This window comes from Stegostoma tigrinum, chromosome 18, assembly GCF_030684315.1.
Source record: "Stegostoma tigrinum isolate sSteTig4 chromosome 18, sSteTig4.hap1, whole genome shotgun sequence".
In the NCBI taxonomy this organism is placed as follows: domain Eukaryota; kingdom Metazoa; phylum Chordata; class Chondrichthyes; order Orectolobiformes; family Stegostomatidae; genus Stegostoma; species Stegostoma tigrinum.
The window spans coordinates 44,177,914-44,197,410 of NC_081371.1; the positions used below are offsets into that span (position 1 = coordinate 44,177,914).

The window sequence follows — 19,497 nt, forward strand, 5'->3', positions numbered from 1 at the left end:
CTGGTGCGGCCGCACTTGGAGTACTGTGTGCAGTTCTGGTCACCGCATTATAAGAAGGATGTGGAAGCTTTGGAAAGGGTGCAGAGGAGATTTACTAGGATGTTGCCTGGTCTGGAGGGAAGGTCTTATGAGGAAAGGCTGAGGGACTTGAGGCTGCTTTCATTAGAGAGAAGATGATTGAGAGGTGACTTAATTGAAACATATAAAATAATCAGAGGGTTAGATAGGATGGATAGGGAGAGCCTTTTTCCTAGCATGGTGACGGCGAGCACGAGGGGGCATAGCTTTAAATTGAGGGGTGAAAGATATAGGACAGATGTCAGAGGTAGTTTCTTTACTCAGAGAGTAGTAAGGGAATGGAACGCTTTGCCTGCAATGGTAGTAGATTCACCAACTTTAGGTACATTTAAGTCGTCATTGAATGAGCATATGGACGTACATGGAATAGTGTAGGTTAGATGGGCTTGAGATCGGTATGACAGGTCGGCACAACATCGAGGGCCAAAGGGCCCGAACTGTGCTGTAATGTTCTATGTTCTATGTGTCCTCCGGTTCTGGTCTCACCCATCAGCAGAAACATGCTCCCTGCCTCCAGAGTGTCCAATCTCTTAATAATCTTGCACATCTCTATCAGATCCCCTCTCATCCTTCTAAACTCAAGTGTTTCCAAGCCCAGTCGTTCCAATCTTTCAACATATGATAGTCCCACCATTCCGGGAATTGACCTTGTGAACCTACGCTGCACTCCCTCAATGGCAAGAATGTCCTTCCTCAAAATTTGGAGACTAAAACTGCACTCAATACTCCAGGTGCAGTCTCACCAGGGCCCTGTACAGCTGCAGAAGGACCTCTCTGCTCCTAGACTCAATTCCTCTTGTTATGAAGGCCAGCACGCCATTAGCTTTCTTCACTGCCTGCTGTACCTGCATGCTTGCTTTCATTGATGTGCAAGAACACCTAGATCTCCTTGTACTTCCCCTTTACCTAACTTGACTCCATTGAGATAGTAATCTGCCTTCCTGTTCCTACCACCAAAGTGGATAACCACACATTTATCCACATTAAACTGCATCTGCCATGCATCCGTCCACTCATCTAGCCTGTCCAAGACACCCTGTATTCTCATAACATCCTCCTCACATTTCACACTGCCACCCAGCTTTGTGTCATCAGCAAATTTGCTAATATTACTTCTAATGCCTTTGTCTATGTCATTAATGTACATTATAAACTGCTGCGGTCCCAGCACCGAACTTTGCAGTACCCCACTGGTCACTGCCTGCCACTCCGAAAGGGACCCGTTTATCACTACTCTTTGCTTCCTGTCAGCCAGCCAATTTTCAATCCAACTCAGTATTTTGCCCCCAATATCATGTGCCCTAATTTTGAACCAGCCCAGCCCAGGCCAGCTCATCCCCACCTCCCTAACTCGTCCTTCCTCCCACCTATCCCCTCCTCCCACCTCAAGCCCCACCCCCATCTCCTACCTACTAACCTCATCCCGCCCCCTTGACCTGTCCGTCCTCCCAAGACTGACCTATCCCCTCCCTACCTACACTCACCTTTACTGGCTCCATTCCCACCTCTTTGACCTGTGTCTCCTCTCCACCTATCTTCCGCTCTATCCATCTTCTATTCGCCTCCCCCCTCTCTCCCCGTTTATTTCAGACAACCCTTCCCCTCCCCCATTTCTGAAGAAGGGTCTAGGCCCGAAAAGTCAGCCTTCCTGCTCCTCTGATGCTGCTTGGCCTGCTGTGTTCATCCAGTTCCACACCTTGTTATCTCACATTTCTCAGTCACAGAAATTTAAGGAACAAGCTGATGGTCAACAAGACGACAGATCACAAACCCATTCAAACAAACTTGCATGTTTAACTTTAGTTGTGGGATATCAATTTCAAATAAAAACAAAATAGATTTGACTCCAAATGGTTTGTCAGATCTGTAACCACACCACCTGGTGGATTAAAAGGAAAGTAGCACATCAGTATCCACGAGAATAATTACACACCAGAACAATCCTTTCCCTCAGTGCAAAGATCCTGCTATTAGGAATAACCTCCGCTGGAGGAAGGAGAAAAATATATAAAAAAAACATAATTTTAATGATTAAATGAGCAGTTCCACAAAAAAAATTACACTTTTTCTTTAGCTGAGAAGTAATTTTCTTAAGTTTGAGTTGATCGGCCTGGTTATTTTTGCTGAATAGCTGATAATAAAATGTTTGCATTCTGAGACAAACAACACAGGAACCGAAATGGGTCATTTAGCTCCTCAGAACTGTTCAATTAAATCTTGCCTTTGGGCAGCACAACGGCTCAGTGGTTAGCACTGCAGCCTCACAACGCCAGGGACCCAGGTTCGATTCCAGCCTTGGGTAACTGTCTGTGTGGAGTTTGCACATTCGCCCCATGTCTGTATGGGTTTTCTCCGGTTTCCTCCCACAGTTCAAAGATGTGTGGGCTAGGTGGATTGGCCATGTTAAATTGCCCGTAGTGTTCAGGGGTGTGTGGGTTATAGGGGGATGGGTCTGTGTGGGATGCTCCAAGGGACAGTGTGGACTTGTTGGGCTGAAGGGCCTGTTTCCACACTGTAGGGAATCTAATCTAACTCCAGAGACCTATCTTTACTCCATATCCTTTAAGGACTGTGGATAACAAAATTCTCGGTCACAATTTTAAAATTAACAATTAATCTGACATCAATTGCCATTTGTGAAAATGAATTATAAACATGGATTGAGGCTTCCCAACCTGCTTTCTCCATGTTCTGTTTGTTTCCATTAATGTCTTGAATATTTGCCCCTTGATCTTTTCAATTCTGGAGAACATAAGCCTAATGAATATGCAATCTCTCCTTACTGTTCACCCCTGAAGCCTGGGTATCATTGTCATTAATCACTGCTGCATTCCCTCTGAAGGCCAATATAGTTTTTCTAATGGAAGGTGCTCAGAACTGCTCACATATTTAGCACAGGGTATATAAAACTGAAGAGTAACTCCTATCCCCTTATTTTGTACTTCTCTAAATATAAAGGACACCAATCCATCAGCGTTTTGAATTTTCTTTTAGAACGTGTTCACGCCATTGTAGCAATCGATGTACCTCAACTCCCAAGTCTCTTTGCAGTTCCACTATTTCTAGCTTTGGCCATTTTAGGGAGTACACCATTCTACCCATTTTAGGGCCAACTCACATTGGTTTACATTAAAATCCATTTGTCCCCAGTTTGCTCATTTACTTAAAGTACCGGTAGCTTTTTTGTAATTTAAGGCTGAGAGGTTTTTTTTTAAGTCTTGATCAGTCACTGAGTTTAATCAGGCTGGATATTTTCCATAATTCTATCTACAGTGACACTTATCTCAGTGTTTTCTGTAAACTTCGACATACGGCTTTTTCTTCCCCACCTTAGCCATTAGCAAAAACGCTGCTAATTGAGGCTACACACAGATCCACAAGAGCCGCACTAATCAGATCATGCTAATTATTTTACAATCCTTTTATACCTATTAATTTATACATACTCTGTCTCCATCTACTCAACCAATTTCCTGATCAGGTCAACAATTTGCTTTCAACTCCAAGGGCTTTAACTTTAGCTTTAAAAAGCAGGTGACCCATGTAACTAAAACCAAATCCATTAGCATTCCCCTCTTCCCAATAAAGGAGTCTCTTCAAAACATTCAATGAGGTTTGTCTTGAATTCGACCATTCTTTGACATGAAGCAACCATGTTACTTACTGTGTACAGGGTAAACAGGACTGAGTAGAAAAGTAATTATTGTCTGGAGTAGGGTGGCAGAAATGATATACAAAGATGTTGTCAGGGTTGGAGCATTTGAGTATTAGGGAGAGGCTGATTAAGCCTGGGCTATTTTCCCCGGAGAGTTGAAGGCTGAGGGGTGACCTTGTGGAGGTTTATAAAATCATGAGGGGCATGAGTACAGTGCATAGCCAAGTTTTTTTTCTCCCCAGGGTACGGGAGTCCAAAACTATTAGGCAAGTTTTAAGGTGAGAGGGGAAAAGATTTTTAAAAACGGACCTAAGGGGCAATTTTTTCATGCAGAGAGAGGTGCGTGTATAGAATGAGCTGCCAGAGGAAGCAGTGGAAGCTGGTACAATGATAACATTTAAAAAGGTGTCTAGATGAGTATACGAATAGGAAGGGTCTAGACAGATATGGGGCAAATACTGGTAAATGGGACTACGTTTATATAGGATATCTGGTCGGCGTGGTCAAGTTGGGCCAAAAGGTTTGTTTCCATGCATTACATCTCTATGGCTCTATGAACAGTGGCTCATCACTGCTTAATGATTAAAAAACAGCCCAGCAAATTCTCCAGTTACTACTACGCAGAGATGGCAAAAACACTTGGTAAACGCATAATTTCCAAAGGACACATAGCTAATCAATTGTTACATTAAGATGTGAAAACTCAGCTGTTCATCGGACTATTACAAATTCTCAGGTATATTAGACATAGACTTTTACACAAAGTATACAGAACGCAAGTTCTAAGTGTGCACATTGAAAATTCCAGCAAAGTCAAAGCATCCCATAAGATTTTTCAGATATGAATCATGTACAGATTCCTGATGTGTACTCCCAACATCCTAAACTCTGCGTCAAGAACTTACTTCAGAGTGCATATACCATTATGCAAGTGAGAGATCGTACTCTCATTTCATAAGTAAGGGAGGAAAATCTCTTCAAGTTGCTTCAAACAACAAAAGGATGCTCAAACAATTTCTCAGCTCATTTCAATTCTTATTCCTATGTATCATGATTAAACTGTTTCGTAGGGTTTTATGATTCTGGCTGTGAGTTTGCTCGCTGAGCTGGAAGGTTAGTTTTCAGATGTTTCGTCACCGTTCTAGGTAACATCTAGGTAACATCAGTGAGCCTCCGACGAAGCGCTAACCAGATAAATAGTAACATCAGTGAGCCTCCGACGAACCTAACCAGATGTCCCGCTATTTATCTGGTTAGGTTTTGTTGGGTTGGTGATGTCATTTCCTGCATCGGTGATGTCATTTCCTGTTCTTTTTCTCAGGAGATGGTAGATTGGCTCCAAGTCAATGTGTTTGTTGATGGAGTTCCGGTTGGAATGCCATGCTTCTAGGTTTTATGGTTATTATTGTAGAAGGAGAAAACAGTAAAAACATGTGAATGACACATACTGCTCCAAATCATCTTGTATGCTTCGAATTGGAACTTCAGCGTGACCAGTGTATTCATTTCCAAGTATGCGTGGTTTTTCACCAGCCTTCCCCTGGCGATAATGCTGAAACTGCAAGACTATGAAACACGTTTAGCAAGTAGCAAAACTTACAATGAGTCCATATCCAGGGATTGTCCAGACTGCATTGTTAATTATTCACAGGAAATTCCCAACGCAGTCTGGAGCTGGCTGAAGGTGCAAACTCATTGGAATAGAGATAAAAGCCTGATTTTACGACTGTTCCAAAAAAAAAGTGCAGAGACAAAATTCTGACTAAACAGAGAATCAGCACCTCAAAAGTACCTCTAGGTCAGCTTTGTTATACTAATTCCAGGAGCACCTACAAAGCAGGAACAAAAATAGAAGTTGCTGGAAAAGCTCAGCAGGTCTGGCAGCATCTGTGAAGAAAAAAAAAATCAAAGAGTTAATGTTTTGGGTCTGTTGAACCTTCCCCCTTCCTCAGAACAGTTCTGAATAAAGGTGACCAGACCCGAAACATTCACCCTGATTTTTTTTCTTCACAGATGCTGCCAGACCTGCTGAGCTTTTCCAGCAACTTCTGTTCTTGTTCCTGATTTACAGCATCTGCAGTTCTTTTGGTTTTTACAACAAAGGAGGGTTTTCCCTGATATTCTAGGAAACGTACTCTGCCTTGAGATATTACTGCAACAACTACACGCCAAAAGTAATTTATTGTATGACTGTTGGTGGCTGTGGAAAGTGTCAGATAAATCCAAGTCTTGCTTTCATTTTAGGCAAGTGATGGCCATCAATGAGAGCTAACCTCCTGACCTCCCCATCCCACCATTTTGATGCAAGAGTGACTCCTGCAGTCCTTCAGTGGATTAGTACCTGTGCAGGAGGGTGAGAGACTATATCAGCTAGAAAGCACACAAGCAAAAAACATGGCCACACATGGGCTCTTGATCCAATAAACTCTTAAAATACAGAACTCTCTATTCTTGTGTGCACGAGTGTACCGAACAGGTGCAAGGTGAGGCAGCTAATGGCCAAGAGAAGGTGGTGCTGTTGGTGTAGGCAAAGCTGCAAGTTGAGCCTGTGCCCTGACATTCTCATACACCACCATCACCAGCCCACAGAATACACCAAACCAGCGTTCAGACATAGTGTACTCTTCTCTCTCAGGATTTGCTTGGAGCCACACTTATCCTAGCAGACGGAAAGCAATGTATCACACTCTGTACTGGTGCCTTATACATGGTGAACAAATCAGTTATTCACTGCAGAGACCCCAGCTCTTGCAGTCAGTGTTTATATGGTTTGTATAGTTAAGCTTCTAATCAGTGGCATATCCTGTAGTATAAATATTACTTACCATTTCTCAGTCCGAGCCCAAATGTTATTCAGATCTTGTTAAATATAGTCAGAATATGGGGAGGTGTGAATGGCATTGAACACTGCGATAATCAGCTAACATGCCTCACTTCTGAATTTATGCTAAAGGCAATGTTACTAATTAAGCATTTGATAATGTTTGGGCCTTGGACATTACCAGAAAAGAAGTCCTCCAGAAATGTCCCAGGACTGAGACTGATGACCAACCATGTCAACCATCTTACTCTGTGCGCCGAATAAATCCAAGCAATGGAGAGTTCTCCCCAAATTCCAATTGACTGGCATGTTGCCAGGGCGCTTTGATGTCAAATTGTGTCAAATGCTATCTTAGAAGTGAGCATGAGTCAGACATTGGACTTACCATTCAATAGGTTCCTGAATCCAGACCATGATTCATGACTTCTGAGGAGCCATGAATCACAAGTCAAGGAGAAGCTGGCCTGACCCTATGAAAATTGGGGGAGGGTAGCAAATGCCTGACACTAGAATGGAACTGACTAGCTCAAGAGTGCTACCTGCAGCCTTATCATACAACAGTGATAATTGCTGGTGTCAGGAATGGAAGGAGAATCCTAAAGTCTGGAACTGCTCGCCATGTTTGGCTTTGGAGCTATTCCTGACTCGAAATCTGGCCATGTGTCTTTCACTAGTATTTTCATGTGAAATTTTCCAATCAATTCTGAAGATAAACTGAAATGCTTGGAGGTCAGAATAAATAATTAAACTGTGCAATTTAAAGGTTAACAAATAAACAAAAATAGGAACAGCCAAGCAACCTTTCATTTACTTACTCAAATCACACTTTCACTGTTTGAAAAATAACAAACCATATTGTCTGTCCTTCACATAGGCTGACTTCCTTGTATTTTGCCAGTATCTTAATTTACAATTTCTCACTGCAAAAAAAAAACTGACTTCCTTAAATTTAGCTTTGCACTGTGGGGTCCCTGTGGACACCTCAGTCTCTTGTTCAACATCTGACTGTCCAATGTTTCACTTTGTCCTGTTCTCTGTATCCAGGAGGATAGTAATGGCGACAACTTCCTTCCTGTTCAACTATTCACCAGTAGCTTTGTCAATAATTAAAACCAGCTTGCACCCTTCCCTTTAGAGATATTTTAAAATGGATATGGCTCACGGTTCTCCAAAAATACAGAGCCATTTAGGTGATGGGACCTGATGTAATAATACGCATTCCTGTTTTTTTTAAATTAGGCTATAGACTATAACAAACAGATTTGTTTGGTTTTATCTTCAAGACCAGTCTGAGCTTTTCTGACATTTGTATGAACTCACATTACTTTCAAGCACTATACTTATAAATATAATTCCAATCCAAACCCTTCACAAAAAAGGGAAAAGTAATCAAAAAAAAACAAAACATAACCAAATTGGATACACAGAATGTACTCCCCGTTCTATTAAGCAGAAATAGAATTCTACAAATGAACTTTCAATTAAATATCTCAATTAAGTATCTCTCCCAGTCATAATTCCCAAAATTGCTTACTCTCTCAAAGCCACACAAAGTAGTAACAGCTAATTTTAGTGTATTTTTTGTGTTTATGGTTTCTATTCTGAATTTCTAATATTCACAACTTTTTCCTTTTCAGTCATAATTGGCAGCCCTTGAAGTGCTCTGTGGGTGTTCTCACAGTATCTCTTTTTTGACATCCACTCAAAAGAGTCCACTAATTGTACCAAATTGTGGTTTGCCTAGCATCACTGAAAACTGTGTTTTCAGAAAATGAAATAAAACTGTGATTTCACAACAAATGTTTGGCAATCTTCAATGTCATTTTTAATCACATTGTGATCATGCCAAATAACTTTCAAGCCAAGTTTGCAATTGTGTAACATGTTGCAAACAAATGAAGGGCAATGGTTTTTGAAACTAACACAGAAAGCGCTGGAAAAGCTCAGCAAGTGTGGCAATGTCTCTGGACACAGAAAGAGTTAACATTTCAAGTCTGGTATGACTCTTCAGAGATTCTTGTTTTGTGTGAAGTTACATCCCTAAGAATAACAATTAGATTCAAGAAACTAAGGAGGTGCTAGCTAAAACTTATTGACAGAACTACAGTACCAACCATTTATATCATGCATACTTACTGAGGCCAGCCATCTAAATTATACAGTTAGCATAAATAATTTTCAAATAACACATATCAGTTACAAAGAAATCACATACTACATGATGAATAAAACAGATTTTTCAAGCAGTGGTGAATCTAATCATTCTGATATTGCAACTATAAAATGTATCCAGCTGACTCACTTCATGTTCATCACTCCAATATATTCTTAGACTTCAGTTGTAATTGCTTTCAGTCTGATTACCTTATACCACGTTAGCACCCAAATCCTTTGGTGGGCAAATTGTATTAATAGCAAAAATTGCTAGCAATGAGCATTAGAGTCTATGATAACAGACAATGTTCAACAGGTTTTATTGATATTGCTGCTGTTGTTAATCTAATGAATACTGATGAGTTTATTTTATCACCCTATTAATATAACAAAGGAAAGACCATATTAAATGCAGGTGTTGAGCATTTGTCTATTGATGCCGCTTAGTCAGTTGTAGATTTTATAAGGGCGATAAAAAAATGACTTGCCTCATTTTGTTTTTGGCCTCCTCAAAACTTTCTGACAAAAAATAAGCTTCCTGGAAGGTGGTGATGAGGCATTCCTGTGTGCAGGTTGTCTTTGGATCAAAGGGTTTCACTATTGCTTTGTCCGAAAGTGCGTGCTGTGACAGAGAGTTACAAATAAAAGTCAGTTGATTATCAGCTGCAAGCACATCTCACTGGAAATGGGAGAAAACATTTAAAAACAATTCTTTGCCTTTAGTTCTCCAATTGAAGACAGAAGTCCTGCGCCATAAGCTCGCAGTTGTCCATCTTGCTTACAAAGCCCGAACTCCACTGTGAAGAAGTAGCACTGCAGAACGACATGGTGACACATCAATGATATAGACTGCTGTGAATGCTTATAATTCCTGTTTAATCCATTAAAAAATTACTCTTGCATTCAGTAGTCCATCAACCACCTAATGAGTACTTCACTAGATTGTTTCTTAATATACTGCATAACATGAGAAGTACATAGTTTAACCTGCAGGCTGTTGTTGCGACTTAAGCAACTGGACATTGTGAAGTACATCACTATCCCACTGCTAGGTAACAGTAACTGTGGCAACAACATTCTCTGTCACCAACCAGCCTAATTATGAAACACCTGAACTGAAGCAGTTGATCAGAAGCCAGGATAATTATCAAGTTCTTTTAAAATCAAGCAAATTTGCAAATGCAGAGCAGTCAGACCTAAATTAACCACATCAGTTTATTAATAGGCAAGGATTATCAAGAAAACTATTAAAAATGCTATTATGAAGAGATTGTCTTGTAAACTAATTTATTGAGTCATGGCTTTTCAAAGTTATAATGCATTTTTCATTATTGATCTTAAAAATAGCAGCATGCAATAATCTTACTTGAATTCTTAATAATGGTTCGCAGAATCACAGAATTGCACTGTATAGAAAAAGGCCATTTGGTCTATCAACTCTGCATTAACTTTTTCCAAAAGGAATTCAGTTAGTCTCACATCCCTCCTTACAACTTGTTTTTACATATATTCACAGGAGCCGGGCATCTCTGACAGAGTGAGTATTTATTGTTATTGAGAAGGTGGTGGTGAGCTGACATCTTGAACCATTGCAGTTCATGTGGCATAGGGCCACCTATGATGCTGTTAGGAAGGTATATGACATAGACAGACCAGAACAGAAGCAACCCTTTATCTCAAATAACAAAGTGTGTAGCTGGATGAACACAGCAGGCCGAGCAGCATCTCAGGAGCACAAAAGCTGACGTTTCGGGCCCAGACCCTTCATCAGAGAGGGGAATGGGAAGAGGGTTCTGGAATAAATAGGGAGAGAGGGGGAGGCGGACCGAAGATGGAGAGAAAAGAAGATAGATGGAGAGGAGAGTATAGGTGGGGAGGGGATAGGTCAGTCTGGGGAGGACGGACCAGGTCAAGGAGGCGGGATGGAGGTGCGGCTTGAGGTGGGAGGCGGGGATAGGTGAGAGGAAGAACAGGTTAGGGAGGCGGGGACGAGCTGGGCTACCGCTACTGCAGTCACCGCCTCCACTTCCAGAACTAACTCCACATACATCACCCTCACCGCTGCTGCTGCCGCTCACCCCACTCCTCCCACCGCTGACGCCGCACCGCCCACTGCCGACAGAACCCCACCCACTGCTGGTGCCGACGGAACTCCGCCCACCAAAGACAGCGGCACTCTGCCCACCACTGACGGAACTCCGCCCACCACCGAAGACAGCAGGACTCCGCCCACCACCGACAGAACCCCACCCATAGCTGACAACCTCATCACTCCGCCCACAGCCTCCACAGCCAGCAACCCCAGAGAAATCAGCCACACCGAGCCCTGCCACATCTTCACCATCCCCCCCAGACCTCCCACGGACTGAGGACAGACAGTCAGTCCTAAGCAACGGGTTCACTTCTGTCCCCCTCCACCCACACATCAACGAATACCAGTCACGTTTGGACATCGAGCAGTTTTTCCACCACCTTCGCCTCCACACTTACTTCCTAAACCGGGAGCCTAACCCTCCCTCCACTGACCCCTTCACCAGCCTCCAACACAAGTCCTCCTCCTGGACACCACCCCCAGGCCTCCTACCCTCCCTCAACCTCTTCATCTCCAACTGCTGTCGAGACATTAACCACCTCAACATCTCCACCCCTCTCACCCACTCCAACCTCTCCCCTGCAGAACGGGCAGCGCTCCGCTCCCTCCGCTCCAACCCCAACCTCACCATCAAACCCGCAGACAAGGGAGGCGCAGTGGTAGTATGGCGCACTGACCTCTACATCGCTGAGGCCAGACGCCAACTCTCCGACACCACCTCCTATCGCCCCCTGATCATGACCCCATCCCCGAGCACCAAACCATCATCTCCCAAACCATCCACAACCTCATCTCCTCAGGTGACCTCCCACCCACAGCCTCCAACCTCATTGTTCCCCAACCCCGCACCACCCGCTTCTATCTCCTTCCCAAAATCCACAAACTCGCCTGCCCTGGCCGACCTATTGTCTCCGCCTGCTCCTGCCCCACCGAACTCATCTCCACCTATCTGGACTCCATTCTCTCCCCCTTGGTCCAGGAACTCCCCACCTACGTCCGTGACACCACCCACGCCCTCCACCTCCTCCAGAACTTCCAATTCCCTGGCCCCCAACACCTCATTTTCATCATGGACGCCCAGTCCCTATACATCTGCATTCCTCATGCAGATGGCCTTAAGGGTCTCTGCTTCTTCCTGTCCCGCAGGCCCAACCAGTCCCCCTCCACCAACACCCTCATCCGCCTAGCTGAACTCGTCCTCACCCTCAACAACTTCTCTTTCGATTCCTCCCATTTCCTACAGGCAAAGGGGGTGGCCACAGGCACCCACATGGGCCCAAGCTATGCCTGCCTCTTTGTAGGTTATGTGGAACAGTCCCTCTTCCGCACCTACACCGGCCCCAAACCCCACCTCTTCCTCCGTTACATTGATGACTGTATCGGGGCCGCCTCTTGCTCCCAAGAGGAGCTCGAGCAGTTCATCCACTTTACCAACACCTTCCACCCTAACCTTCAGTTCACCTGGGCCATCTCCAACACATCCCTCGCCTTCCTGGACCTCTCAGTCTCCATCTCAGGCAACCAGCTAGAAACTGATGTCCACTTCAAGCCCACCTACTCCCACAGCTACCCAGAATACACCTCCTCCCACCCACCCCCCTGCAAAAATTCCATCCCCTATTCCTTCGCCTCCGTCGCATCTGCTCCCACGATGAGGCATTCCACTCCCGCACATCCCAGATGTCCGCGTTCTTCAAGGACCGCAACTTCCCCACCCCTCGCAGGTCAAGAACGCCCTTGACTGTGTCTCCCACATTTCCCGCAACACATCCCTCACACCCCGCCCCCGCCACAACCGCCCCAAGAGGATCCCCCTCGTTCTCACACACCACGCCACCAACCTCGCTTCCCCAACGCATCATCCTCCGACACTTCCGCCATCTACAATTCAACCCCACCACCCAAGCCATTTTTCCATCCCCACCCTTGTCTGCCCTCTGGAGAGACCACTCTCTCCGTGACTCCCTTGTCTGCTCTACACTCCCTTCCAACCCCACCACACCCAGCACCTTCCCCTGCAACCGCAGGAAGTGCTGCACTTGCCCCCACACCAGGCCCCAAGATGACTTTCCATATTAAACAGATGTTCACCTGCACATCTGCCAATGTAGAACATTGTATCCATTGTGGCTTCCTCTACATTGGAGAAACCAAGCAGAGGCTTTGCAGAACACCTCCACTCGGTTCGCAATAAACAACTGCCCCTCCCAGTTGCGAACCATTTTAACTCCCCCTTCCATTCCTTAGACGACATGTTCATCATGGGCCTCCTGCAGTGCCACGATGATGCCACCCGAAGGTTGCAGGAACAGCAACTCATATTCCGCTTGGCAACCCTTTGTACATCTTGCAAGTTTCATAAGACATCCTCATTGAAGCAAGGCATTGTTGAAGAAAAATGAAGATTTCCAGATCACACTCTCAAAGCTACCAAACTACACCATTACAAGGTGGACTAGAACCATCAGCACTGTTAATGGGAAGCAAGCAAGAATACTACTTCCCATTCTACCCAAAAAGATCACATCCAAGGCTAAAGATCCAGTAGTATCAAACAGCTCAAAAGAGAGAGAAGTCTTCTCAAAAAGCAATAAACATAACTATAGCAGTAGGTCTCAGGCCAAGAACGAACCCAGCTGATCAAGGGATCGCAGATAAAGATATAGAGAAGTGTTCATTCAGACAAATGGTAATTAGTGGAGATTTAGTTAGTACATAAGTCAGAAGGTGTTACAAGAAGAAATGTGAGATTTTACTTCAAAGACATCACACAGCCACACATCTAAGTTGAACCTAAAATTCATGTTAAAACAGATCTTACAAACTTCAATAAATGCAATCCATTCAAGAAACAAGCCCATTTCAAATCTGGAAACAAATCAAATATGTGGCACTGATAATGGGAACTGCAGATGCTGGAGAATCCAAGATAATAAAGTATGAAGCTAGATGAACACAGCAGGCCCAGCAGCATCTCAGGAGCACAAAAGCTGATGTTCTGGGCCTAGACCCTTCATCAGATACAAATATGTGGCACTGTTTGACTACCTTTTCAAAGTTAGTGTACTCATCAACTACCCAGCTTGAAAGAAGCTCTCCGCAATTCTAATCTTAATGTTGCAGTCACAAGTGATTTAAACCTATCAAGGTGTTAAATACAGGAATGCAAGTGTGAGTATATGAGTGATGTTTTGGATATTGTACTAATGGTATGTTGGGTACTGTAGAAAAACAGTTTTGTTCATTTCAATTTATAAAGGAATGCTTTGGAATTAATTGGATTATACTTTTTCTGAGATTTTTAAAAATCTTTGAACTTATAGTGTAAGTAGACAGTTTTATTTATTCTATTTTATCTTTGTTTCTTTTCTAATGAAGTTGTGTTTTAATGTTAAAGCTAAACCTGCAGCATTGGGTGCTTAAGTTTTAGCAAAAGACCATTTTGTTTAAGCCAAAATAAATAAAAATATGATATGCCAAGCTATGTTCCTGTGTGGGATCTGACTTATCTGGTAATAACACCAACTGGGATCATAACACTTCCAAACCTGCAAACTCTACCACCTAGAACACATAGGAACAAGTTATCCTGACTTGCAACAATACAACTTTTCGTCCCTTCACTGCACAGAGATAAAATCTCAGAATTCCCTCCTCAACAGTACATACAACAGATAAACAAGAGTGGTTGAAGAAGGCTGCTCATCACTTCCTTCTCAAAGGCAATTAGATATAGGCAATAAATGCTGGCCTTGTAACCAATACTCACATTCCATGAATGTATAAGAGATAAAAATTAGATGAACTTTTCATACAAGCCGCCAATCTCACTGGGCATGGGGATGGGGAAAAGTCAGCCTTAACTAAATGGAGGTCACCTCACGATAACTCATTGGCAAAAGTCTTTCACTTGGTCAGAAATGGCAAGGAGTGATTAGTAGATGTGGTAGTAGCCCACAAAAATCTGAAGTGTAAAAGGAAGATTAACAGAAAAGAAAAACACAGCCTTTCATGTTATAGAAATGATCATATTGTTTGGCTTCAATCAATCCAAATCCAAAATGGTTTCCAGGCTAGACTTTAAGATTTTATTAAATATTACGTAAATTTATATCTGTTCTTTTTCATGTGTGTTGACATCACCAAGTTCTATATTGTTATTGTTCCACTGACCCAAATATTGTCGTCAAATTGTTGAAATCCTAATACCAGGATTTGAATGAGGCACAAGTTTCCTCCAATAGATCTATTGAGGCCACGTTCATCTACTCCAAGTCTCAGGCTGTAAACCCTGGATACTCAATACAAACTTAAGGCATTTTTGTTCATCTGTCACTCCCTGTACTTCATTTGCATGTAGCTACATTGCTGATCTTGTTTCCAAATCTGTGGAATGAATTTGATCTTATTTCCCTGAGTAGTGGTGGCCCTTGGTAGGGCAGCAATGAATAAAGGAGAGTTGGCACTGGGATAGAAGCAAGATCACAATGCAAAACAGGACAAATTCCAATCCACACAATTCGATACGGATAAATGAAAGTCACACGACCTCAATGAATGCAGCTGAACTGGCAATAAAGCTTGGTCTTGGGAAAGTGAGGGCAATAAGCTTTGGATGATATGGGCTCCGCACCCCAAAATGTTTGGGTGAATTAGACCATAGGTAACTTACAGTGGCTAACTTGTGAACATCTTCATCCGTTGCAGCGAGAGAGACAAGGCCAAGCTCTTGTGAAAACTCTGCAAAACTTGGTTCTGCCAGAAGAGGCACATGTCCAAGCAGTTCATGACATGTATCACTGAAAAATATATTTGAAAAGAGAATTACTTTGAAAAGGTATAATAGCTAAATAAATATATATGTAGGCCCCACCAGATATATGTGCACAATTATACACTGTACATAGACATATCAAGAAAGTTTTAAAAATTGTTCAACTACAATTTTATAAATGTAACACCATTATTTATGTTAGTTTTATTCCCTGTACAATAATTTTAATGGGGAGATGACCAAAAGACACGGCAGCTTAAAACACTGCCCCTTTGGGGCACGCTTCATCTTTTGATCCATTGGAAACAGGAATGCTTCAGAAGCACATAGGAAACTCAGAAGACCGCCAATTGATGTGGAGGAGAGGTTTGCATGCTCTAACCATCCTTTGAACAAAACTGTTGGGAGCACCCACATTCTAGTCAAAAATCCTGTAGCAACATGGTCAGGAGTAGGTGCTAAGCATTGTATAATCCATGAAGTCCTCAATAGCAAAACAGCGAGACTGTCAATCACAGCCTACAAAAATGGAAGAAGACCGCTGCAAGTCAGGTGGTTCTAGTAATTACAATTCGACAAATCACAGGAATTTGACCACCGACCCATCAGGACTATGTGGACAGAATGGTGCACCATGATCCTCGTGTTAAACTAATAAACATACAGCTGTCTACCAGGGTCCCTTTGCCAAGTCGAGTGGTGATGGTGAATTGGTGACAGGGAAAGGAGAGTACTGGTCAAGCCAACAGATAAATAAAATGGTCATTGGATATCTGTTTTGAGGGTGAAGGTTTGAAAGTCAAAATTGATATAGGTGTTAGCACCAACAAATTTACTGCTATGCATTCTTTAACAATTTTGCTCCAACAAATGGCAGTCCATTGTATAACCAACAAAAGACTATAGTATACCATATAACAGATCATAATTCTGTGCAGTGGTACAATCACAATGCAATGGCAGTGTGCAGGAAACATAAGTTGCACACCATGAACAGACTGAGTTTATACAGAAATGGCACCTCCCTCAGACTGCACATTTGCACTTCAGAGGATATAGTTACTGCAAGTTTGACTCACCGCATGGAATTCCACACTGCTGACCCACTTTCTACTATCTTTAGATACTGTCTACTCAACCTATTCTGAGATTTTACGATGCACATCTGGAGCAGGTGGGACTTGAACCCTTGTCCCTTGATCCAGAGGTAGGGACAATACCACTGTACAGCAGTACTCTCTGTAAGAAAGCTTGGCTTATTGGATTCAGTCCTGCAACAATCAAGAATGGTCAGGAATGGCAGACTCCTTTGTACCTTAGGAGACCAACTGTTACGTCTGTGCTCTCAGGCAGAGGCATCCAACCAAGGCCTGCAGCTGAGGACTAAATGGAGGGAATAAACATAAAGGTCTGTCACTCCAGCTCACTCTTTAAAACCTCCCAGAGGCTTATTTAGACAATGAACTCCCTAGAAAGTGAGAGATATGTGAAGTGCACAGCAACTGCTTATCCCCCTAATCAAGGGGTTCTTATATTAAAAGGTTCAAAAGTAGGGATAACACAGTGTGGAGTGGAGGAACACAGCAGGCCAGGCAGCATCAGAAGAGCAGGAAAGTTGACATTTTGAGTCAGGACTCTTCTTCAGAAATAAAACTATGTATTTATTTTATCATCAACATAGGATTATGTTGCTTTACGTTACTACTTTATTGCAGTGCTGGTATCAAATGATCTGTCCTACAACTACCAGTTGTAAATCCAACACCAGGACAGAACCTAACTCCAAGGAAGTCAAGTGAAAGTCCCCAAAGGAGGGATCTGGGAGCATTTGCCATACATTGTGCGACGTTAAAACACTTTTTATCAATCCTCCAATCGTAACCCATGATTTAATATTAGTCCTTGATTTAGAAGTGCAGCTGGAAATCAGATGATACTGGTCTCTAGGGTAAGACTGATATTTCTGTTCCTCCAATAGGAACTTGTTTCCCCCATGAATAGACGTACAGCTCTTTGAGGGCAATATAATAATGAGCAGAATCTGATCAGCTGTCTGCAGGAAGTGGAACAAATACCAGAAAAAAATCATTTCTTCAGCAATAGATACAGGACCGGCCTCGGAATATCAGATAAAGACAAGTTAAGGTTACAAACGAACGTGTAGTTGTAAAATTCCATATGCGTGTTAAATCAGAATCAAACTAACGAATACTTAAGAGATAGTAGGAACTGCTGATGCTGGGAGAGACTTTCTGAAGAAGGGTCCAGAGCCGAAACGTCAGCTTTCCTGCTCCTCTGATGCTGTTTGGCTTGCTGTGTTCATCTAGCTCTACACCTTATTATATCGAATACTTAGTATTTGCAAAATTGATGATGCATTGCAGTAATATTTATAGTTTACTACATGTTTTCATTGGAAAATGACTGAAACGTATTAATTCATAAAATAGCTACAAATTAAATTGCAGGTAAGTTTTAGAATGACCAAAGAGAGAGGCTTGAGTCTGGGAAACAGAAACTTACGGTTCTGGTGTGTAAAAAGGATCCGAACTGTGACGCACGTACTGAGTGCAATGGAAAACTCGAAAAGCCAAGCCAGCTAAAAAATCCCGAGGGGACAAATATCCAGCCACCGGTCGGACCACAAACCCTGATCGTTCTGAAACACGAAGCAAACGCATTTTCACTTGAATTCACTCTCTCTTTATGGAGGAGGGAAAACAAAAGGCATTTTAGTGTGCAATGGTCGTCATCTCAAATACCTTTCAAAAACACAGAGACGTCTTCCAGTTGGGGGATGTTATCCTCTCTGTAGCCGCAATGCTTTGTCAGAAGAGGGAAGTTTTTAAGGTACTCTCGACATGCGTGAGTTGGGTAAAGTTTTGTCAACTCTCGGAACACCGTTCCCCAGGTCTTAATTTCTTCTTCAGTGTACTCCACTCTGGGAATGGGTTGGCCACTAGAGAGCAGCAACAGGTTACATTATTGAACAATGAGATTAATTTCTGCTGCAATCTTTCACCGTCTGATTATTCGGAATATTAAGTTAAGTTTTTTGTTTTAAACACAGTCAACTGATTGTTAAATACTTCTGTGGTGACCCACATCTCACCCGTTAATCGGCCTTTAAAAAGACGTTGCGCAGTTTGGGAATCAGCTGTCTGCAGGCTTTAATACTGCTGGAATAAAGTCAGTCCTCATACTTCGGTAAAGTTTACTCCATCCTGAAACCTTTAAACTGACGCATCGACATAAACTGCTGCACTTTCAAACCAACAATAGGACGCGGAAAACAAAATTGAAGTGTGAAAATGATGGAAAGTTCCGGATTTAGTAAAAGGCATAACAATGCCAACATTAAGATTCTGTGATATATGGGATTTATGTACTGTTCACTTGACTGAAACACCTGTCCGAGAGAGATCTCAGACACAACACTACAGACCAATATTTGGTAACCTACTGTGCACAGATATAACTGAAGGCATGCCACTGGGTAACTGAAAAGGAGCACATTGTTGTCAGGGGACAGTGACTGTGCAGACACCCACATTTCAGAGAGACTCCAGAACAGTATGTCAATGTGTAGGTTACAATATTGGCTTAGACACAAGATAAAGCAAATACTGCAAAGTTGCAGAGACATTTTCAAATTCCCACCGGCCATTGGTCAGATAGCTCTGCTTAGTCAGGTACACGGTATCACTAAGTATGACAAGCAAACCCAAGACTTAAGGAGGACCAGTTTTTGTTTTCCATAAATGATCAAACGATAAATGAGCCCCCCATGAAAACGCTGCACGGTATGCATATTTCCCAGCAGGGTGCACATGATGTTTTCACTATTTGACAATTAAAGCGATACAGGTTCTATGTGGATTACTGGCTGGCTTCCAAAATGTATTGATTCTGCCACATACAGG

The 19,497-nt window shown here is 42.8% G+C and overlaps 1 protein-coding gene across 2 annotated transcripts in view; it reads right to left on the reverse strand.

The window, feature by feature from the left end:
- LOC125460816 (tryptophan 5-hydroxylase 2-like) overlaps positions 1-19,497 on the reverse strand; it is a 43,080-nt gene that overhangs the window by 6,328 nt on the left and 17,255 nt on the right. For both annotated transcript variants that reach the window (XM_048548821.2, XM_048548820.2), the window contains exons 6-10: positions 18,337-18,533; positions 18,098-18,233; positions 15,473-15,599; positions 9,426-9,521; positions 9,197-9,330 (exon numbers count right to left, since the gene is read on the reverse strand). In XM_048548821.2, the coding sequence (XP_048404778.1) occupies positions 9,197-9,330; positions 9,426-9,521; positions 15,473-15,599; positions 18,098-18,233; positions 18,337-18,533 (690 nt within the window). The remainder of the gene's footprint in view (positions 1-9,196; positions 9,331-9,425; positions 9,522-15,472; positions 15,600-18,097; positions 18,234-18,336; positions 18,534-19,497) is intronic.